A 24670-nucleotide genomic window follows, 5' to 3' on the forward strand; every position below is an offset into this window, starting at 1 on the left:
CAATTCAAAGTGATGTATGACTTGGAGGGATACTTGCGGGTAGTGGTGTTCCCATTCCCATAATTTTCCCCATTTTGGATTCCTTCTGCATCCTAATTACCATTCCCCGCCTGTGCAAGTGAGTGTCTGCTGTCAGCATTTGTCAAGGAGAGTTCTGAAACATCAGTACTCGACTTTCAGTGAAAATGGCCTGAACTGTTTCATCCGTTGGTTTTCCATCCATCCATTTGCCAAAGTTGCCCATTTGCCACCTCCCTCTAAAAGTTTAGAAAAGATCAGGGCAGTATTATTTTGAGAATCACACATGCAAATCTGCACTGTGTCGTGATAAAATTGCTAGACCATCGGGTTGAGTTTACTAAATGGATTTTCCTCTGCTCTCACATTGCAAATCAGGTGGGATAATGCTTAAAAAATTGGGTCATAAGGTTTACTGCTGCCTCACAGCCCTGACCTCAATTTCTCTTCCCAACCATCCTTAATAAGACTTCCATGGCCATCTTTCCCTCCCATCCCAACTGCATACAAATGATGCGGAGCTTGAGGTCCAAGACTGTGACAGATTTTCCTTCTGTCTGCCTGTGTTGCTGCTTGTTCCCAGTGATTATGGCCCTGAGATTCCCAATGGAGGGAGAGGGCTTTGTTGCAAATTATCTCCCTCCAATCTGGCCACCGCCATTCTAGTTTTATAGGACCTGGTTGTTCTATTTCAGATAGCCAGGCAATGTAGGATAGAATTAGAGCCTAATCTTTACAACTTTATAAGCTTTTATTTACAAAGGCACACATTACAAACATGCACTTCCAAACTCAACCAGCTCATTTTCAGTCTGCTCCTATATATAGGAGCACAAGTGAATCGCCTGTTAATGCCAATCACCTGAAAACAATTAAATACTCAATTAATATATAATTAACAATGGTCTCTGCTGTAGTACAATGTAATATAGTGGGCATTGGGTTCTTACTGGGTGGATTATGTAAATGGAAAGTGCATCATCACAGAAAGTCATCGATTGATACAGCACTGAAACAGGCCCTTCAGCCCACCAAGTCTATGCCGACCAACAACCACCCATTTATACACATCCTACATTAATCCCATATTCCCTACCACATCCCCACCATTCTCCTACCACCTACCTACACTAGGGGCAATTTACAATGACCAATTTACCTATCAACCTGCAAGTCTTTGGCTGTGGGAGGAAACCAGAGCACCCGGCGAAAACCCACACGGTCACAGGGAGAACTTGCAAACTCCACACAGGCAGTACCCAGAACTGAACCCGGGTCGCTGGAGCTGTGAGGCTGCGGTGCTAACCATTGCACCACTGTGCTGCCCAAAAGTATTATAATGCAATCTGTACAGAACCTCGTGGAGCATTGTAGAGGAAACCTTAGATCCAAGACATGTCGAATAAACCCCTGTTATTTTAACCGTCAAACTGTACTATGACTTAATAGTTAGCAGAATATTACATCTGCTATGGACAATTTGCTGCTCTTCAGAACTTTTCAGCCAGTTAAGATGCCCAGCCTCCTCTTCTGGTACTGCAGTGACAATCCTGCTGGGATTTTGCACTGGCAAGTTTCCTCTTGTTGGCAGAAATACATTGGTGGGTAGGGCCTTCTGTGGAGAGATTACTTCCGACCCCTTCCCACCCTCTGCTCCATTTCTTGGTAATGGTGCAGGCCCAGTGGCACTACAACTAGAGCCCCCAAATCTGTTGCAGACTTTGCGTGTCCAGGTGACCCTGAATGAATGCATCTGCTCACCAACAGACTTCCAAAAACAAGCCACAGTACTTCCACTAACTTTGCCACAGCAGAAGTAAGTCAAAAGCACCTCACCTGAAAGTTGGATGGTTGGTCCTTTAAATAGTGCTAATGGGAGGGGAGGGCGGTGGGGTGCCTTGTGCAGTTGAACGCATGTTCCAGCTGTGAGTGATTAGCATAGATGTTCAGTGGACCTGCGCAAGCCAACTTAGGAATACTTGTGTCAAATCAGCTGGATCGCTGATTGATGTCACTACCAGACCTCTCCTGATGCTTCTGGCACACACAAGGCGCACCTGAGCTAGGGCCGTTCCCAGCACTGGGCACTGTGTGGGCAGCACGGTGCACACCATTCTCTGCCTTCAGTGCTACAGAGCCCAATTTTGTGGCCCTTCAGTCTCATTAGCGACATCTTCATTTTATAATGATATCTTTAGATTTTGTGTCCTGGTTTTGTGCAAAAATCTTTCTACATCTCCATCATCGATTGCTTCTGCTCCTGTTTGAACAGTTGCCTTTCCCCCAATATTTATCCAATCAGAATAAATTTAGATTTCATAAGTTAATTCACAATATCACAAAAATTGGGTGAAATTAAAATAAAATATATGATAAAAACAACAGAATTGTCAATATCTTCAAAATCTAATTACCTTCTGGGCATACACAAGTATTCACACACTGATCGCACTGTTGTTCTGGATTTGGATCGGTACAGGTTGGAAGACAGGCAGGGCCACACTCCTTGTATAATTGATTCCCAGGACAGGTGGGCAGTGCTGAGAAGGAAAAATTGTGGTTTTTATCATTTTGACCATTTAAAATGCCACTGAGTTACAAAATATAAACATGTGAAGCTATGTTTGATTTGTGTGTCAAAGTTGCTATTTGTCTCCAATTGGAAGAAAACTACTTACTACAATTTTCCTGTGTTCTCCAGTTTTGCCACATCAGAAAGGTCTCTTTATCACATTTCCGTGCAACTTCCGCAAAAAAAGCACATTTACATCCTGATCCTTTGCAGCTGCAAACATCTGCCTGACACATCTTCCAGTATTCTCCAATCACACGGTTGTCAAAACATGACAGGAACAGAGCTGAAATTGCTTCACATTGCTGAGAATAAAAAAATCATACCAAGAGAAATTATGTTATGAAAATGGAGTTCCATTTATTTGCCAAACTCCAAATAGCTGCACACCCATCTGTTCTAAATGCAATCTGGTGAGTTCATTATCACCAATATTATATAACCCAACAGCTAATGAGCTTGATGCAGAAATTAGGACTTACTGGATGTACGGGGAAGGATTTGGGGAAAGAGAATGTTGGGGTGGGTGGGGAAGGGGAGGACAGAGAAATTCACCATTGTTCCACCCAGTTTTTTGGGTGAAAAATGAAGGAATTGGGAACGATTTTATGACTTGAGATCTCCGACCATGCCCCAGAAGTGCACTGGCTGACAAGTTGGAAGCTGACAACTTCTAGACGTGCACGGCACCCACCTGAAACAGGCATTAGGCAGCCTGCATATGAAAGACAACCAAATTACAGGTTTATTTAGACAAAAGTTATGGTCCCAAAATTCCATGAGTGTTTCATCATTCTCCCCCATAGCTTTAGCAGAAGACCAGCAGTAACCCCAGGTAAATAGTGGCTAAACAAACATATGAATTAGAAGCAGAAGTAGGCCACTCGGCCCCTCTAGCCTGCTCCGTCATTCAATAAGATTTGTTTCTGTCTCGAATTCCACACTCCCATCTACCCCCGATAAACTTCGATTCCCTTACCTAACATGAATCTATCTACCTCTGCCTTAAATATATTCAATTACCCCGCCGCCACCACATTCTGAGGCAGAGAGTTCCAAAGTCGCACAAACCTCTGAGAGAAAAAAATTCTCCTCATCTCTGTCCTAAAAGGGCGACTACTAATTTTAAAACAGTGCCTCCTACTTCTGGACTCACCCACAAGAGGAAACATCACTCTTCTAAACTCCAGTGAAAATAAGCCCAGTCTGTCCAACCTTTCCTCATAAGACAAACCACTCATTCCAGGTATCAATCCAGTAAACCTCCTCTGAACCACCTCCAATGTATTTACATCCTTCCTTAAATAAGGAGACCAAAATTGCACACAGTATTTCAGATGTAATCTCACCAATGCCCTGTATAACTGAAGCATCACATCCTTACTTTTATTTTCAATTCCTTTCGTAATAAAGGATAGCATTCCATTCACCTTCTTTATGACTTGCTGTACCTGCATACTACCTGTGACTCATGCACCAGCACACCTAGATCCCCCTGCACCTTGGAATTCTGCAGTCATTTTCCATTTACGTAATACACTGCTCTTTTATTCTTCTTGCCAAAGTGAACAACTTCACATTTTCCCACATTATACTCCATCTGCCAGTCAGTCAACCTATCTATATTGGTCTGCAACCTCCTTATGTCCTCGTCACAACATGCTTTCCTACCCACAGAAGCAACCATACTGCAGATGCTGGAAATCTGAAAAAAAACAGGAAGTGCTGGAAATACTCAGCAGGTCAGGCAGCATCTGTGGAGAGAGAAGCAGAGTTAACATTTCAGGTCTGTGACCTTTTACCACTCTGCTTCTCTCTCCACAAATGTTGCCTGACCTGCTGAATATTTCCAGCACTTTCTGTTTTTAATTTAATCTTTCCTACCTATCTTTGTGTCATCTGCAAATTTAGCTACCATGCCATCACTCCCCTCATCTAAGTCATTGGTATAATTTGTAAAAAGTTGAGGCCCCATCACAGACCCCTGTAGGACTCCACTCGTTACATCCTGCCAATCAGAAAAGGACCCATTTATGGATACTCACTGTTTTCTGCCAGCCAGCCAATCTTCTATTCATGCTAATATGTTACCCACTACACCATGAGCTCCTACTTTGTGCAATAACCTTTTATGTGACATCTTGTCAAATGCCTTCTGGAAATGTCCGATTATGTCAGGTCTTTGCCTCAGCGAGGAGTTTCCTGATTGCCTTGGAAGAAGTGGATCTTCTGCCCAAACCCTACAAGGTAAATGATAGACTCTGGCTATGCTCCTGACCTTCGCTCCTGATTCTCGCTGCCAATTGATCATTATAGTGATACTGGTACATCAAGTGAGCTGAAGTATACCACCCCCCCACAAGGACACAAGTGGGCCATACCAATAAACTCTAGGCCAGACAAACAGCCTTGTTTCCAATGGACCTGCAAGGTTGAAAAGATATTTCTCCTGAATTTTCACTCTCCTCCGGGGCTAAATGGAGCATTACTGAGATGGAAGGAGGAACTGGTCAACTTCTACAAGTAAGTGGGTGGTCTGCACTTCTGCAGATATGGGGGCCAGTGGATACCAAAGATGTGCCCCAAGTGCCACTTGCGCCTGTTACCCTCATGGAAATGAAGTGCCCTCCCAGTAAACCTGCAAACTACAGCAGTGTTTAGAAGTAATTGCTGGGCATTATCTTGGAACAAATGCCAAGAATGCCAACCAGGGAATTTTGGGGCCTTTATATTTTACTGCATTTTTTAATATTTTCATGCAGAATTTTGTTTGCACAAGTACTTGGAAAAGTATGAATTTGGACGGGGCTGCTAAATCAAAGAGTTGGCCACTGGAGTTGGTTAAGACAATCTGCAATAAAAGCCAAGCTCCAGTTCACAATCTGCTGTAACTGTTTTGAGAGTTTTATTACTTGTAGGTCAGCAGCTCCTGTAATAACAGAGTGATAGTGGAGAACTTTGGATTGAAGGTGATTTAGTGCTTTGGATCAGAAATTGGCTAGCTGAAAGAAAACAGAGGGTGGGGTTGATGGCAAATGTTCATCCTGGAGTTTAGTTACTAGTGGTGTACCGCAAGGATCTGTTTTGGGGCCACTGCTGTTTGTCATTTTTATAAATGACCTGGATGAGGGTGTAGAAGGGTGGGTTAGTAAATTTGCGGATGACACGAAGGTCGGTGGAGTTGTGGATAGTGCCGAAGGATGTTGTAGGTTACAGAGGGACATAGATAGGCTGCAGAGCTGGGCTGAGAGATGGCAAATGGAGTTTAATGTGGAAAAGTGTGAGGTGATTCATTTTGGAAGGAGTAACAGGAATGCAGAGTACTGGGCTAATGGGAAGATTCTTGGTAGTGTAGATGAGCAGAGAGATCTTGGTGTCCAGGTACATAAATCCCTGAAAGTTGCCACCCAGGTTAATAGGGCTGTTAAGAAGGCATATGGTGTGTTAGCTTTTATTAGTAGGGGGATCGAGTTTTGGAGCCACGAGGTCATGCTGCAGCTGTACAAAACTCTGGTGCGGCCGCACCTGGAGTATTGCATGCAGTTCTGGTCACCGCATTATAGGAAGGATGTGGAAGCTTTGGAAAGGGTGCAGAGGAGATTTACTAGGATGTTGCCTGGTATGGAGGGAAGGTCTTACGAGGAAAGGCTGAGGGACTTGAGGTTGTTTTCGTGAGTGAAGGAGGAGGAGAGGTGACTTAATGGAGACATATAAGATAATCAGAGGGTTAGATAGGGTGGATAGTGAGAGTCTTTTTCCTCGGATGGTGATGGCAAACACGAGGGGACATAGCTTTAAGTTGAGGGGTGATAGATGTAGGACAGATGTCAGAGGTAGTTTCTTTACTCAGAGAGTAGTAGGGGCGTGGAACGCCCTGCCTGCAACAGTAGGAGACTTGCCAACTTTAAGGGCATTTAAGTGGTCATTGGATAGACATATGGATGAAAATGGAATAGTGTAGGTCAGATGGTTTCACAGGTCGGCACAACATCGAGGGCCGAAGGGCCTGTACTGCGCTGTAATGTTCTATAAAAAAACTCTGTCTCAGAAGGAAAGGAACTCTCGAGAAAAACTCTGTGAGGTTTGTGCGGATAATTACATAGAATTAATAGCACAGAAACAGCCCATGTGGCTCAATTGGCCTATGCCAGTGTTCATGTTCCACAGAGGACTCCACCCACCCTACTTCATCTAGCCCTCTCTGCTCATCTAGCTTCTTCTTGAAGGCTATTCACTTCAACTACTCCATGTAAAAACTCAACAGGTTGGGGCTCTTTTCTCTGGCAAAGTGAAGGGCAAGGCGTGACCTAAGAAAGGTCTTTAAAATTATGAAGGGCTTTGATAGAGTAGACACAAGATTTTAGCTCACTCAAAACCCATTCACTTAGACAGAGTTAAAATCCACATTTTAACCACTCTCTGGGTAAAGAAGTTTCTCTTGAATTCGTGTTGGATTTATTAGTGACTGCCTTATATTTAGGGCCCCTAGCTTTGGACACCCCCACAAGTAAAAACATCCGGCCCGATTTTAACTCTGTCTAAGTGAATGAATTTTGAGTGAGCTAAAATCTCGTGTCTACTCTATCAAACCCCTTCATAATTTTAAAGACCTTTCTTAGGTCACGCCTTGGCCTTCACTTTGCCAGAGAAAAGAGCCCCAACCTGTTCAGTTTTTCCTGATAGTTAAAACTTCTCATTTCTGGTATCATCCTTGTAAATCTTTTTTGAGCCTACTCCAGTGCCTCTATATCTTTTATACAACGGAGATGAGAACTGTACACAATACTCTATAATGAAGTACACTGATGTTCACAGCTCAGACTTTCATTGTCTTCCAAGTTGAAGCATTTAGACAATGATACAATACAACACATTATACAATGTATTAGCGAAAATGAGTGGTTTGGGTCAGGTGAGATGTAAAAATTTTTAAAATCTCAAACCTGATCCCAATCCCCCTTCAACCCATCCACTCCGGTTTTACAGGGGACAGGATGGGTTGAAGGGGGTGGGGGATGGGGGTGGGGGTACTGGCGACCAAACCACTTCCAGGAGGTAGGTTGGTCATTTAAATAATGTAATGAGGCTGTGTGCCTCAGACTTAACCTATCTTCCTGCTTTAACCTTTGCCAGCCAGGCTTCAGGAAACCCGGTACTAAAGGGAGAGGAGGAAGAAGGAAGTGCCTTTACAGCAGTGCTTGTGGCCGTGAGGAACAGGAGTGCTTCCCACCAGCCTCCCAAGCTAACCTGCTACTCTGGTCGACATGAGAACCCCCCAACATCATACCCACTCCTCTCACAATCAAACCCTCCCCTTACGATCGCTGACCCACCCCACATGATCAGACCCCCTCCCCCTTCCCCAGGACTAGTGACCACCTCTCCCCTAGATCTGGACCTCCACCCCACCATCTCTCACACTTTCACTAACCCAGCTGCAGGTTCCCCACCTGTTCCTACTCCTCCATAGCATTCTCCACCAGACAGGGAGCCCAACCTGTCAATGAAGTTGGCTTCCGGGTGAGGAATCTGTTGGAAAAAATAAGGCACTCGATGTGGAGACAAAACTACAGAGTGTGTAGTATGGCCAAAACTAATTGCAAAAGATAGAGTACTGTTTTTATTCATTCATGGGATGTGAGCAAAGCTAGTAAGGCCAGCATTTATTGCCCATCCCTAATTGCCCTTGAGAAGATGGTGGTGAGCTGCCTTCTTGAACTGCTGCAGTGTACTTGGTGTAAGTACACCCACAGTGCTGTTAGGAAGGGAGTTCTGGGATTTTGACCCAGCGACAGTAAAGGAACGGTGATATAGTTCCAAGTCAGGATGGCATGTGGCTTGGAGGGGAGCTTGCAGGTGGTGGTGTTCCCATGCAGCTGCTGCCTTTGTCCTTCTAAGTGGTAGAGGTCGCAGGGGGTTTGAAGGTGTTGCAGTGCATCTTGTAGATAGTACACACTGCTGCCACTGTGCGTTGGCAGTGGAGGGAGTGAATGTTGAAGGTGGTGGATGGGGTGAAAATCAAGTGGGCTGCTTTGCCCTGGATGGTGACAAGCTTCTTGAGTGTTGTTGGAGCTGCACCCATCCAGGCAAGTGGAGAATATTCCATCACACTCCTGACTTGCGTCTTGTAGATGGTGGACAGGCTTTGAGAAGTCTGATATACGGTGATCTACCCGCTGCAGAATTTGCAGCCTCTGACCTGCTCTTGTAGCCACAGTATTTATATGGCTGGTCCAGTTCAGTTTCTGGTCAATGGTAACCCCCAGGATGTTGATGGTGGGGGATTCAGCAATGGTAATGCCATTGAATATCAAAGGGAGATGGTTAGATTCTCTCTTGTTAGAGATGGTCATTGCCTGGCATTTGTATGGCATGAATGTTACTTGCCACTTATCAGCCCAAGCCTGAATGTTGCGCAGGTCTTGCTGCATGCAGGCACATACTGCTTCAGTATCTGAGGAGTTGCGAATTATACTGAACACTGTGTAGTGAACATCCCCACTTCCGACCTTATGATGGAGGGAAGGTTATTGTTGAAGCTGCTGAAGATGGTTGGGCCTAGGACACTACCCTGAGGAACTCCTGCAGCAATGCCTTGGGGTGGAGATGATTGGCTTCCAACAAGCACAGCCATCTTTCTTTGTGCTAGGTATAAGTCCAACTGTGGAGAATTTTCCCCTGATTCCCAATGACTTCAATTTTGCTAGGGTTCGCAATTCCACACTCGGTCAAATGGTGCCTTGACATCAAGCACAATCAATCTCACCTTACCTCTGGAATTCAGCCCATTTTTCCATATTAGGACAAAGGCTGTAATGACGTTTGCAGCCGAGCAGCTCTGGGGAAATCCAAACTGAGCACTGATGAGCAGGTTATTGCTGAGTAAGTGCCGCTTGATAGCACTGTCAATAACACCTTCCATCGCTTTTCTGATGATTGAAAGTAGGCTATTGGGGTGTTAATTGGCCAGATTGGTTTTGCCCTGCTTTTTGTGTTCAGGACATACTTGAACAACTTTCCACATTGTTGGGTAGATGCCAGTGTTGTAGACATACTGGAACAGCTTGACTAAGGGCACAGCTAGATATGGAGTACAAATCTTCAGTATTATCATAAAGGAGTTAAACTTGTGGAGGAGCCACTACTGCCTGGAAAAAGAATTATTCTAAAGGTGTGGTGATGTTATCAGGGAACAAGCTATTCCAAAGAGATACAGAGAGGAATTGGTGCCTAGGATTACCGTTGGGCTTGTTATGGATTAAGGTTCTGGTTGGCAAGATGTAATGAGTGGTGTGTGTCAGGCAAACCCCCAGACAGAGGCACACATTATTTCACCAATGAACATTAAAACTTTAAAAATTGCAATCTCTGACTGGAAAGACATTTCCATGGTAACTGACTATGTTGAAACAAAGGAGACACAGCAGCAGCTCTCCAATACACAGAAATGATCAGACTAGTTTAGCCACATGGTTAGCTGGCTGTGGCAGCGAAATTAGAGCCCCCAGAAAAGGCTGTTGAAAAGACTGTTCCATATAAGGCGCTAGTCACATGACTAAGCTGCTGAGCACCCTGGGAGCTTTTTGAATTTGAACTCCCAAACAAACAGATTTGAGCAGAGACAGAGCCATTTGCTCATGGAGTAACATCTCTCCAGGAACTGAAGCAAGACTTACAGCCTCTCCTGTCTGCCTGCCTATCTCTCAGGGAAGTGAAACCATTGAAGACACATGAAATTCAAAGAGAAAAAGGTTTGCCACGTGAACAAAGTTTTAAGATGATTACTGGGACCCAACGAAACGCAAGAATATAACTACAATCAAGGACTACCGCGAGCTCGAGAAACAGTAACAAGATATTGCCTCCAACTGTTCTACTTATCTCTTCTACTCTTTTCTGTCCCTATCTTGCATGTTTATATCACGTGTGCATGCGTTGTATATCCGCAGGCGTGAACTGTATTAGAATTAAGTTTATTTAATAAATTTCATCTTTCTGCTTTAAACCAAAGAAAGCCTGTTTGTGCTCAGTTATTTGCCTGATAGTTGGAAACTGTGAACACGGATTCACAAAAAGAGGAGCTCAAAACACTGTGTGTTTAAAATTAAACCCTGTTACAATAAGACCAGGTGAAGACAGCAAGAGACCCCCTAGACACATTGCTCACCTGGTCGTAACATGTGCCACAGGGATCAGCGCTGAGGCATCAACTTTTTACAATTTATATAGATGACTTGGATGAAGGGACCAAATGTATGGTTGTTAAATTTGCTGATGACACAAAGATAGGTAGGAAAGTAAGTTGTGAAGAGGGCATCAGGCTACAAAGTAAAGGCCTGCTCATGTCACGAAGAAAATACTCGACCCAAACCCGACAGAACCACATCGGACCCAAGCCCGACCCGACTCGACCACCAGAATGTTCCTTTTACCTACCTTGCGACTCCAAATCTGCAGGAAGCTGCAGCATGAGCGTGATGACGTCATAGAGACGCTCACTCGCTCACTGTGCAGACGCAAAGTTTTCCTCTTTGACGTCCCGGACTCCCAGCTCAGGTAGTATTTTTCACTTTTAACACTCCTTGCTGTGTGTGTCTGACCCGCACCCGGCCTGACCCGACCCGGACCCGGCCCGCCCGACCTGAGTCCGAAAGCCGGACCCGGAAGAGCGAACCGAACCTGACACATGTCGTCAGGTCCCGTCAGGTGCAGGTCGGGTAGCTGGCCTTTACTACAAAGGGATACAGATAGCTTAAGTGAGTGGGCAAAGATCTGGCAAATGGAGTATAATGTGGGAAAATGTGAAATTGTTCATTTTGGCAGGAATAATCACAAAAGGTTAGTATACAGGTTCAGCAAGTAATTAGGAAATCTAATAGAATGTTATTGTTTATTGCGAGGGGAATTGAATGCAAAAGTAGGGAGGTTATGCTTCAGTTATACAGGGCATTGGTGAGACCACATCTGAAATGCTGTGTACAGTGTTGGTCTCCTTATTTAAGGAAGGATGTAAATGTGTTGGAAGCAGTTCAGAGAAGGTTTACTAGACTAATACCTGGATTGGGCAGGTTATCTCTTATGAGGAAAGGTTGGACAGGCTAGGCTTGTATCCGCTGAAGTTTAGAAGAGTAAAGGTGACTTGATTGAAACATAAATGATCCTGAGGGGTCTTGACGGGGTGGATGTGGAAAGGATGTTTCCTCTTGTGGGAGAATCTGGAACTGGGGGTCACTGTTTAAAAATAAGGGGTCGCTCATTTAAGACAGAGATGAGGAGAAATGTTTTCTTTCAGAGGGTCATGAGTCTTTGGAACTCTCTTCCTCAAAAGGTGGTGGAAGCAGAGTCTTGGAATATTTTTAAGGCAGAAGTAGATAGATTCTTGATAAGCAAGGGGGTGAAAGGTAATTGGGGATAAGCAGGAATGTGGCGTTGAGGTTACAATCAGATCAGCCATTAACTTGTTGAATGGCAGAGCAGACTCAGAGGCTAAGTGGCCTACTCCTGCTTCTATTTCGTATGTTTGTATGTAAAATAAATAAGCCCATCAATCATAATTTGAGGCCTGAAGAACTGACATAACTTTACACAATTGCCTGCGTAAAACATCTAGCATTAAGAGTTTGGGAACTTGGCAGCTGGAAAACTTTGCTGACAGTTCAGGGTTATCATGACCCAAAAGAATTTCAATTCTCAGGTATGAAAGTAGGTGCTAGGGCCTAAAGAGCGTTTTTAATGGTTTACATATTCTTTAAATTTTTCTAAAAAATTTGGAGCTTGAATTTCAAGTAATTCATGATCACAGGTAGGTTCAAGATAAGGTCCCTATGTTTCCTTTTGAGATATTGACTATTTAAAATGTTATTCAATATTTCATGTGTGCTTATAGACTTGATTAGATTAGATTAGAGATACAGCACTGAAACAGGCCCTTCGGCCCACCGAGTCTGTGCCGAACATCAACCACCCATTTATACTAATCCTGCACTAATCCCATATTCCCACCAAACATCCCCACCTGTCCCTATATTTCCCTACCACCTACCTATACTAGTGACAATTTATAATGGCCAATTTACCTATCAATCTGCAAGTCTTTTGGCTTGTGGGAGGAAACCGGAGCACCCGGAGAAAACCCACGCAGACACAGAATTCCACTGCATTGAGTTTCGACGTGTTTTACTGTGGATTTTGGGGGGAATTTTAGCAAATGGGTTTGAGAGCAGGTGGGGGTTAAAAGTGCTGCAATTGACAGCGCATTGGGAAGCTGGTTCCAACCCATCGACTTCTGCATTTAACTGCAGCATGTTCGGCTGTGTGCAAGAAACCCCCTCAGGAGAGGCAGGTTGACAATTTAAATAAGTTAATGGGTGATTAAAAGCTTTTTAAAGAGAGATTTTCACCTTTAACTCTGGATGTATGGGTTTCCCAGGCTTCCTGGAACTCACCAGCGAAAGCAAGGTGAGAGCACAGAGACAAGCAAAAATTCCCATAGGTACTGAGACCTCATACCTGCTCCTTCATCTAATTGTGTGAAAGGCTTTTGCTCGCTGTACTTGTTCTGAAATTTTACTTTAACTATTTTACAGTTGATTTCAATTGCTTTGAGGCCACTTACACTATTTGGGTGGTTTGTGAGTCTGATCTCCACTTACCATTTGCCCCTCATGCTGTTTTAACCTGGACCTCAAATGAAGACCAACATGACCAGCAGCAGCAGCAACAACAGCAGGGGGATCAGCAGTGGGACAATCACCAGCAGCATCAGCCATCTCCTTACATACATGCCATTATGAAGGAGAGAGGGGATTAGAAGGGAGGTGCTGCCCTAAGAAGGTGATATCCACAAAATTGAGTGTACAGGCAGAGGATCAGCTTCCTGGACATGTCTGAACACCAGTGCCTCAGGCAGCTCAGTGGCTCACATCAGGTGGTGGGAGACATTCGCAGCCTGCTGGAAGAAGACCTGCTGCCAAGTGGACCTTATGGCCACATTTTACCAGTGGCTGTCAAAATGACCACTGCCCTCAACTTCTTTGCCTCCATTTCCTTACATGGATCTGCAAAAGACATTTGCAGGACTTTGCAGTCGGCTACCCACAAATACATCACACCGATGACCATGCCATGTCTGCTGGGGGCAGCAGACAATTGTGTACACTTTGCCACCAATTATGCCTGTCAGAGTGAGCAGTCACTCGAGTTTGTGCTTCTAGTCCCTCAGATGCCTGACATCATCCACTGTACACAAATAGCAATCAAGGCACATATCCCCACTGCCCCCATCAGATTAAGCAGGAATGATTGTAAAAAGGAAGGGCTTCCACACCATCTGGTCAGATGGTTTACAACCACAGAAAGATGATTATGCATGTGTGCGCAATTCCATGATGCATTCATTTAGTGCCAGTCCACCCTCAATGATCACCTCACACCTCGGAACAGCAACAACTGCTGGTTACTTAGATTCAAGGTTTACCCATTCCAAATGTGGCGGATGACACCCATAAGGAGCCCAAGCAATGAGGCCCAAGAGAGCTACAATCAAAGCCGTATAACAATGAGATGTATCATTGAACAACAATTGGCACACTGAAGATGTGCTTCAGACAGATCTGGAGGTGTCATTCAGTACACATCAGTCAGGGGCTCCAGAATGATTGTGGAGTGCTGCACCCTATATAACACAGCACAGCAAGTGAGAATTGGACTTTTAGGAGATGTAGAGCTGGTGAGGGCCCACCAAAGACTGCTTCACCTACACCAGTGCAGGGGCAAACTTGGCCATCGGGACATGAGGCAGCCTATGGTGTACCAACTGCAGGGCAGGAGAGAATGGGTGAGAAGTAGAAATGTTTTGAGCAGGCTCCCCAATTCCACACCTGCTTTTTCCATCTTCCATCTCATGGCCCACTCCCTGCTAGCAATGAGCTGGAGACCACTTTGCTACACATCAGTGAGGCACTGACCAGCCAAGGCTAGGGTTTAAGGTGGCATTCAGAGCGTGCAAGCCATTAGCGAGGGTCTGCGTGCACACATTCGACTGCCATGTTTGGTGCTCTATGCAGGTGGCCACCCTTTATATGGACGACGACAATGACACCATCGCAAAGGCCTGCAACATCAGGCTACTCGTGCTTGAGATGGACTTCTCCAATCTCTCTACAAGCATGCACAATATGACTGGAAAGCTGGCCAGTACCGCACACATTCTTTGCTGCTGCTCTGGAGCAGCGTGTCACACTTATCTCCAGCACCTCCTCCTCTGCAGCTGTCAAAATGGGGATGGCTCCAGTTCTTTGCCTCTCCCTAACATTCCATGCTCTCTTCTCCTGCAAAGGGGGCGGGGGTGGGGGATGGTGTTGAATAGATGGATGAACAACATTTGTTAAGAGTGACTATGAGGGAGAGGCACAACAGATGGGGATGTATTGAAATGTTTAAACAGAAAGGGATGGGTGCATCTGTCAGGTAAGTTGGTGTGAGGAGTGATGTGCTGGAGTAGACTTGGGAGGGCAGAGTGAGGGGTTTGGGATGATATGCGGATTGCAATGTAGCTGAATCTGCCACTGTTCTCACCTTTCTTGGCCTGATTAGGTCATTAAACTGCTTCTGGCACTGCATCTAGGAATACGGTGCCACACTCCTGCTGCTAACCTCAGCAATCCCCAGCCACGCTTTCTTGCTCTCTGGCGACTTCTTCCTCCCATTGGCAGGGAAAAGTATCAGCCTGCGGGCCCTTACAGATCACAGCATCGGGTCTAGAGAGGCATTTCTGCAACCTTGCCATGTTGGGAACCTGTAAAGTTAATTGTCTTCTTTGTTTCCCCCACTGCCTCAATCCATCAACTGTCATCTTTGTACTGTCACTTTAAAGAGTTTAATTGAAATTGACTAATGTGGGTTGTCATCACACCTGCTCCCACTAATTAGTTGGGAAACCCGGAAGTTAAATGCAAATACTGTTTGGGTGAAAAAGCCACTGACAGATGCGTTGCACTTAACTCCAGGTATCACCGCAAGCCACCCACCACCACCGCCACCCGCCACCACCATCACCCACCGCCACTGCCACCTACCAGCACCGCCACCATCACCACCCCTGCCACCCACCACCACCATCATCCACCACCACTGCCACCCACTAGCACCACCACCCGCCACCACCACTGCCACCTACCACCACCACCGCTACCCACCACCACTACCCCCACCGCCCCACCTGCAGCCTGTGGCTGTGTTAAAATTTCCCCCTTTGTTTCTATGTTTTATACATCTCAACCACAACATCAGACCTCAAATCTGTCACGTCCAATACCAAAATTGTTGAATGGAGAAGTGGAAAACTTCAAGTTATTAGAACTAGCAGGTCCTCATAACGTGTAGAAATACAGGGAGACCAAAATTTATCTCTGTCATTTTGCTGGACATTTAAATTATGCAGCAGACAAGAATAGATGATGAACCCATTCTGTTAGAAATGCAGGAATCCAAACATCGAACCAGAAAGAATATGAAAACAGAAGAGTAAGCGAATGGCAATGGCATGCTGCAACATTAAGGATGTTCTCTGAAGTCTACAAGGTAGACTATATAAGGGTTGTGGGAGGGCAATACTAAAATGACTGCTACTAGCACTCCTTCAGCTTGTATGGCAATCAAAGGCCAATTCAGAAAACTGAAGACCCAGTCTTTTGTGCATCTAACAGACCTGCAGTGGAACAGAATGAAAAGGAAAAATATTAGTAAATATTCTTTTCTGAATTTGTTAAAAGGAGAGTTGTAGAGGGGGGAATAGGTGTTGAATCTGCTCAGTGTGTATCGCTGGGTTTGGCTTGAGAAAATGTTCATTTTCCAAACTAGCTTACTTAAGTCAACTGAGAGTTGGTCGTATGAGTGGGCTAGAGAAAAATGAGAAACATTTGTCTGATAATTTTAGCGACAGTATATTTTCTATGGCTACAGACATGACTATCAGATTAAAGTTTCTCTGTTGTTTTTCTGTTGTTACTTCTAAATATATTTATTTCTCAATATATTTCTGGTTATAAACTTACAGTGCTTGCTTCACAGGATGATTCTGAATGGGGGTTGCTAGAGCATGTGTGCCCCAAAACATCCAGCTTGTTTGAATTTATGAAAGTTGAATCTGTAAAAAAAAGGAGTCATGATAATTGAGCTCATTAAATTATATCAACCAGAATAATCGTGCACATGTTAACAATTATCTTGAGGCTCTCAAATAATAATAGAGGCAATTATATCATTAGAAACCTAACTCAGTCTGTAAAGAAAATAGCCATTTTTCTTTTATTGTTTTTACCATAAGTGCTGCTGCTGTTTTTTTCAAATTTCCCACAAAGACCACACAAATGTCCTTGATATTTATCATCAAGAGATACCTATAAATAAAAAGTAAATGCAAAGTTTTAGACATGTGTTTGAAACAGCATCGCTTGACAGTTCCAAATCATCCAAAGAAGATACAAGAAACAATTGATTTCTATTTCTGCCGTACTTGCTTCTCCTAAACTGACAATCCCAGTCATAGGATGACTGATATGGCGAATAGAAAACAAGTCATCCTGACATATTTCTGAAATTCAGATGAGGCAGGGGGAACTTTAGACTCCATCTGGCCTATGCCTTTTTGAATCTAGGAGTATTTATTTTTATTTTTATTTATTTTAGAGATACAGCACTGAAACAGGCCCTTCGGCCCACCGAGTCTGTGCCGACCAACAACCACCCATCTATACTAACCCCACAGTAATCCCATATGCCCTACCACCTAACTACACAAGGGGCAATTTATAACAGCCAATTTACCTACCACCTGCAAGTCTTTGGCGGTGGGAGGAAACCGGAGCACCCGGAGGAAACCCAAGAAGACACAGGGAGAACTTGCAAACTCCACACAGTACTGGATGTTGATCCTCAATACACACAATGGAACAGTTTGCTATTCTCCAGGTCTGGGAAATAGCTCAAGCTAAAGAACATTTTTACAGAAACACAAAGGTATCGTCTTCCCATTTGTAATTGTGGCGGTTTTGACACATGTTGCTTCTGCCTGTCCCAGATGTTCAGTTTGGCTAAATACTAAAAGATGCACTCCCATTAGAAAGCAGCAAAACCAAAATCCACCACATTACCAGGCTATGACCAGGTAATGGAGTTTGGATGAGAGTTGCATACAGTTGAACCTTTGATTTTGTATTTAGGGCATTATCCAAATCTTTTATCAACTCACAGTTGTATTCATCACAAGGATGAATATAAATGAGGGAGACCATTCAATCTATCTAGCTCTTCCTTCCATGGAAACCTACCGTCTCCCCATAGGAGGCCCTAAACTATTCTTGGATAATGCTAGAGATTTTGCCTCTACCTGACTTCTAGATATTCATTCAACATATCTGTTATCACATGTAAAAATTGTTGACCAATAGCAGACCAATCCCTAAGAAACAGACATTTGTTAATGTACCTACAGATTTATATTGCTTACCAAAAGAACACACATTGCTCTCCATTGAAGAAAATCAGAATTGCAACGTGCTATTTGTCATCTGTTTACTCTGCTGGTTAAATAAACGTAAAACAACGTTAAAAATGAATCTGAAACTATTGAATAAAACTAGCTTACCGATAATGCATCTCCACTGTTCCAGTTCACAGATATAGTATGCTTCCTATTTGAAAGTCGTGTGTCAATTCCATATTTATAGATGCCAATTACCTTGTCATGATGTGGTAGATTTATTCTGTAAAATAAAGGTAATGTTGAATGAAACTTATTCTAAGCTAAAATGAGAAACAATTAAAATGTCATCTCATAAAAGTGATGCGCATCTCAAAATTCAACTTTGGACAAGTAAAGACTTCTTGAAATCAGTTTGTATATTTGGAATTTGGAGCAGGATGATGTCACATATCCCCACAAAGCACTATAAGCCCTTCACATGATTAATAAAAACTTTATCACACATGCTCATGCATCCAACCCTCATGAATCCTGTGCATGAAAAAAGTCCTCATTCGAATTTAATATTTATGGAGGAAACAGTGCTTCTGTCATTTCATATTTTTTTTCTTTTCAGGGTGAAGCTTTCCCTTTCATGAGGTATGATTTCCCCTTCCCATTCTTGGTTGTCCCTACACCGTACACTTTCATCACTCAAGGCAGTGGTCGAATGCCTCCTTGAAAGTAGTATCTAGATGCATAGGATAGGCTCATTGTTTTGATTTCAGCCCCATCACCATCCTCCTTGGATAAATGCATGGTTGCTGCTTAGCATTTTCACACAGTTTCATTCAGGAACTCAGCACATAAAGTTTGGTAAACATTCACGTCATGGCATGATGGCATTCATCACATAGTTTACCATCTGATTTCTGTCATATATGGATGGTGCTCCCATGCAGATAAAAGCAATTTAAAATGGTAATAGAGAGGTAGTCTAAAGTTAATGCAATTTGCAAAAAAAATTATTCCTCACAGCTTAATGTAAATCAAAAGTGGCATACAAATATCATGAAGAAAATCACAAAAATGCCAGTCGACTAAAACTGATATATTACAGATCATACTGCTCTTTTTTATTATTATTCATTCATGGGATGTGGGCTAAAGCCTGGCTACCCGACCCGAACCTAACTAGATCGGACTACCTGTGTCGGGTTCGGTTCGGGTCGGGTCTGGTCTATGTTCCAAGTCCAGCCGTCGGGCTTGAGTCGGGTCGGGCTGGACAGTGCTGCTTCCGGGAACTCACAGGATCAGGCTCACCTATGATACCCCACAACTCCATCTGCAGGGATAGCCTGCTGCTGGAATGGCTGAACAGGATCACTGGTACCACCATTTGGACAAGGTAGGGCATAATAACATGTTTGATATCATTAAATCTATTGCAACATTCGGGTTGGGTCGGGCGCAAAAAAATTACAGGACACTGGACTGGGTCGGGTTCGGGTTGGCTGTAGTCGGGTCAGGCCCAGGCCAGGTTTCACTTTTATACCCGAGCAGGCCTTTAATGTGAGCATTACTGGCTAGGCCAGCAATTATTGCCCATCCCTAATTGCCCTTGAGAAGGTAGTGATGAGCTGCCTCTTGAACCGCTGCAGTCCATGTGAGGTAGGTATACCCAACAGTGCTGTTAGGAAGGGAGTTCCAGGATTTTGACCCAGTGACTGTGAAACAATGGCGATATAGTCCCAAGTCAGGATGGTATATGACTTGGAGGGGAACTTGCAAGTGGTGGTGTTCCCATGCATTTGCTGCCCTTGTCCTTCTAGTTGGTAGAGGGTGCGTGTTTGGAAGGTGCTGTCTAATGGTTATACAACCAATATTGCTTCCACTGGTGGTCAGAAACAATCTACATCACATATTACTCATTATAATAATACTTGGTATAGCTCAGAAAGACAATCCTTTACTGAAATGGTTATACATTATGGTGTAATAATATCTTGGCAGTGTCCAATTAGATAGGAATTTAAGCCTCAGGTGTATGTTTGTATCTCATCCATTAGTACCGTCAATAAGAATAAAGTTTGAAATTATACACTTTGATTTCAAAATAATTTTTAATAAAAATTAAACCAAGCTGAATATAGACAGGACAGTGGAGATCTAAAAAAGGGAATAACAGGGGCAAAGAGAATATGAGAATAGAGTAGTTTTGAGATTTTAAGTTGATAAAACAGGATCTGGCCAAAGTGGACTGGGAGCAACTACTTGTGGGAAAGTCAACATCAGATCAGTGGGAGCCATTCAAAGAGGAAATAGTGAGAGTTCAGAGCCAACATGTACACATTAAGGTGAAGGGTAGGACTAACAAGTCCAGGGAACCTTGGATGTCAAGGGATATAGAGGATTGGATCAGTAAAAAAAAGAAGGCTTATGGAAGATTCAGAGTGCTGAAAACAGTGGATGCACTAGAGGAGTATAGAAAGTGTAGGGGAATACTTAAAAAAGTAATTAGGAGAGCGAAGAGAGGACATGAAAAAACACTGGCTGGCAAGACAAAGGATAATCCCAAGGTGTTTTATAAGTATATTAAGGGCAAGAGGATAACCAGGGAAAGAGTAGGGCCCATTAGGGACCAAAGTGGCAATCTGTGTGTGGAGCCAGAGCACATAGGTGAGATTTTAAATGATTACTTTTCATCTGTGTTCACTATGGAGAAGGACAATGTAGGTGTAGAGATCAGGGAGGGGGACTGTGATATACTTGAACATATTAGCATTGAAAGGGAGGAAATATTAGCTGTTTTAGCAGGCTTAAAAGTGGATAAATCCCCAGGCCCAGATGCGATGTATCCCAGGTTGTTATGTGAGGCAAGGGAGGAGATTGCAGGGCCTCTGACACAAATTTTCAAATCCTCTCTGACCACAGGAGAGGTACCAGAGGACTAGAGGGCAGCGAATGTGGTACCATTATTTAAGAAGGGTAGCAGGGATAAACCAGGTAATTACAGGCCGATGAGTCTAACATCACTGGCAGGGAAAATATTGGAAAAAGTTCTGAGGGACAGGATTAATCTCCACTTGGAGAGGCAGGGATTAATCAGGGATAGTCAGCATGGCTTTGTCAGGGGGAGATCGTGTCTAACCAACTTGACTGAATTTTTTGAGGCGGTGACGAAATGTGTAGATGAGGGTCAAGGCGTTGATGTAGTCTACATGGACTTCAGTAAAGCTTTTGATAAGGTCCCGCATGGGAGATTGGTTAAGAAGGTAAGAGCTCATGGGATCTAGGGTAATTTGGCAAATTGGATCCAAAATTGGCTTAGTGGCAGAGGGCAGAGGGTGATGGTCGAGGGTTGTTTTTGCGAGTGGAAGCCTGTGACCAGTGGTGTACCACAGGGATTGGTGCTGGGATCCTTCCTGTTTGTCGTGTACATTAATGATTTAGACATGAATATAGGAGGTGTGATCAGTAAATTCGCAGATGACACGAAAATTGGTGGTGTCGTAAATAGTGAGGAGGAAGGCCTTGGAATGCAGGACGATATAGATGGGCTAGTAAGATGGGCAGAGCAGTGATAAATGGAATTTTATCCTGAGAAGTGTGAGGTGATGCATTTTGGGAGGACTAACAAGGCAAGGGAATATACAATGGATGGTAGGACCCTAGGAAGTACAGAGGATCAGAGGGACCTTGGTGTACTTGTCCATAGATCACTGAAGGCAGCAGCACAGGTAGATAAGGTGGTTAGGAAAGCATATGGGATACTTGCCTTTATTAGCCGAGGCATAAAATATGAGAGCAGAGAGGTTATGATGGAGCTGTATAAAATGCTAGTTAGGCCACAGCTGGAGTACTGTGTACAGTTCTGGTCACCACACTATGGGAAGGATGTGATTGCACTGGAGAGGGGAAGAGGAGATTCATCAGGATGTTTCCTGGGCTGGAGCATTTCAGCTATGAAGAGAGTCTGAAAAGGCTGGGGTTGTATTCCTTAGAGAAGAGAAGGCTGAGGGGAAACATGATTGAGGTATACAAAATTATGAGGGACATTGATAGATTAGATAGGAAGAAACTTTTTTCCCTTAGCAGAGAGGTCAATAACCAGGGGGCATAGATTTAAGGTAAGGTGCAGGAGGTTTAGAGGGGATTGGAGGAAAAATGTTTTCACCCAGAGGGTGATTGGAATCTGGAATGCACTGCCTGAAGAGATGGTAGAGGCAGGAACCCTCACAACATTTAAGAAGTATTTAGATGAGCACTTGAAATGCCATAGCATACAAGGCTACGGGCCAAGTGTTGGAAAATGGGATTAGAATATTTAGGTGCCTGATGGCTGTCACAGACACAATGGGCCGAAGGGCCTGTTTCTGTGCTGCATAACTCTATGACTCTAGTGACTAACATAAAAGGGAACCCAAAATTATTTTATAAACACCATAAATAGTAAAAGGGCAGTCACGAGAAGCGTGGGGACGATTATGGTTTAACAAAGGGGATCTTCTTTTGGAGGCAGAGAGCATGGCTGAAGTACTAAATAATTACTTTGCATCTGTCTTCAATAAAGATGAAGACGCTGCCAACGTAGCAGTAAATGAGGAGGCAGTAATGATATTGGATAGGATAAAAAAAAAGATAAAAAGGATGCCATTAAAAGGTTGGCAGTCCCCAAAGCAGAAAAGTCACTTGGTCCTGACAGGATGCATCCTAAATTGCCAAGAAAAGTCGAATAGAAATTGTGGAGGCTCTGACCACAACCTTCCAATCTCCTTTGATGTGAGCGTGGTTGCCAGAGGCCTGGTGGATTGCAAATGTTACACCCCTGATTAAAGAAAGGGAAGAGGGATATACCCAGCAATTTCAGGCTAGTCAGGCCAAAATCACTGGTGGAGATACTTGTAAGTACAACAATCTCGGACAAAATTAATTAGCACTTGGAAAAATGTGGGCCAATAAATGAAAGACGGCATAGATTTGTTAAAGGCAAATTGTGTTTTACTAATTTGATTGAGTTCTTTGAAGTAACAGGGCGGGATTTTTATTTATTGATGAAGGTGAGTGGTTGCTTAACCGTGCCCCCCGCCCCCCTCAGGTCGGCATGCCAGTTTCCCGCTGCAAAACTGACGTTCTGAGTTTGAAAAGTAGCAGTGCGAGCATGAAGAAGCAACCCACTGGCTTTGTGCAATTGGCCACTGAAACCTATTAATGAGCTGTTGTTATCTCGTTAAAGGGCCGGTTTTGGATTTTCTTTCTAAAGTGCAAGTTCGACGCACCATCAGAACCACGGCACGGAGGAGGAGGCGGTGACACAGCAGGGAGTGAACTGGAACAGCAGGAAAGAAACAAGAGGCAGCATTGAAGAAGGAAGGTTCAGAGAAGGCCCTCATTCATAGTCAACCAGTTGTGCTCAGTGAGAAGAATTATCTTTCTTATCTCTGCACTCTTGACAATGGCATTTTGCACGTGTGGGATTGGAGTTACTGGGCAGGGTGGTTGGGGGAGGGAGCCAGTCCTCTGCTAATGGGTCTTACGGCTCAGAACTTGGGGAGGGGTTCAGGAAGACTCCACATTCCATTGCCAACGAAGGAAAGACATTAGAGGAAAAGGGATCAAGCTTCTCCAAAGTTACCCCAACCAGTGATGAGTTGCATCATCTGCTGGAGCAGAGGTAGATGCCTGGGTAATGAGGGTGAAGGGGTGAGGAAGGCTCCAGAGTCTGCACTTGACACAATTTTCACCAGCACCCTCCATCGCTCTGCCAACCCTCACTTCCCATTCTCCTGCGTCTCGCCAACATGAAATGGAAACTCACAAGTCAGCCTTAGTGCAACATTCCCAGTGCTTTATTGCTTAACATTTCACTATTATTTACATCAGAAACACCCAAGTGACATCACCTACGTGGTGGCCTGTGCTCACTGCCACTCCTACGAGTTGTTCCCCAGTGGCTGAGGATGAGGTGGAGGCAGACTGCTCCCTAGTGCCTGACTGGAACAGTTGGTCGGCCTCAGAATGGAGGTGCTGGGGGGGCACCTCTAAAAGCTGCTGCACTGGTGACACTGCGAGGGCAGCCTCAGTCACATGGCATGACTCCACAGATGCTTCGCCTGTCTGAGGGGACATGGGGATGGATGGTGATGATGGTTCCCCATTGGGGGTAGCCCCTGATTACCATCTGTTGCCTCCTCAGCCCTTTCATGGCACTCTTGATCACTGGAGGGACCCACCAGCTGGGGTGCAGCTGGCAGCCATTACATGCTTTGTTCCACCATTTACACCACTGACTGGTCAATGCTACAGACTGCAGCAGGCATTCCATGCATGCCAGTACACTGTTCCTGCATCCACTCTGAGTGCTGCCACACACAGCTCTCCATGAGGTTGGCCACTCTCTCAATGGAGGAGCTCATGTGCTCAAAGCACTGAGACATTGTGGTGCCCATGAGATGAATGGACTCCTCCATTCTCATCTCATGACTCTGCAGAGCCTCAGGTAACTCAGACATGTGGGTACGCATCTAAGGTAGAGCCACTATTTTGTGAGTCCCCAGGCTCTGCATCTCTGTTCTGATAAACAGGGCTGCGTCTGTCCATCTTCCAGGGGGGACTGG

The 24670-nt window shown here is 44.3% G+C and overlaps 1 protein-coding gene across 3 annotated transcripts in view; it reads right to left on the bottom strand.

Moving 5' to 3' along the window:
* The window catches only part of LOC137384717 (mucin-2-like), a 212090-nt gene that overhangs the window by 176536 nt on the left and 10884 nt on the right, over positions 1-24670 (bottom strand). For all 3 annotated transcript variants that reach the window (XM_068059034.1, XM_068059033.1, XM_068059032.1), the window contains exons 4-8: positions 18237-18354; positions 16911-16989; positions 16645-16736; positions 2697-2895; positions 2433-2558 (exon numbers count right to left, since the gene is read on the bottom strand). In XM_068059034.1, the coding sequence (XP_067915135.1) occupies positions 2433-2558; positions 2697-2895; positions 16645-16736; positions 16911-16989; positions 18237-18354 (614 nt within the window). The remainder of the gene's footprint in view (positions 1-2432; positions 2559-2696; positions 2896-16644; positions 16737-16910; positions 16990-18236; positions 18355-24670) is intronic.

The sequence above is a fragment of the Heterodontus francisci genome, chromosome 27, assembly GCF_036365525.1.
Source record: "Heterodontus francisci isolate sHetFra1 chromosome 27, sHetFra1.hap1, whole genome shotgun sequence".
Taxonomy (NCBI): Eukaryota; Metazoa; Chordata; class Chondrichthyes; order Heterodontiformes; family Heterodontidae; genus Heterodontus; species Heterodontus francisci.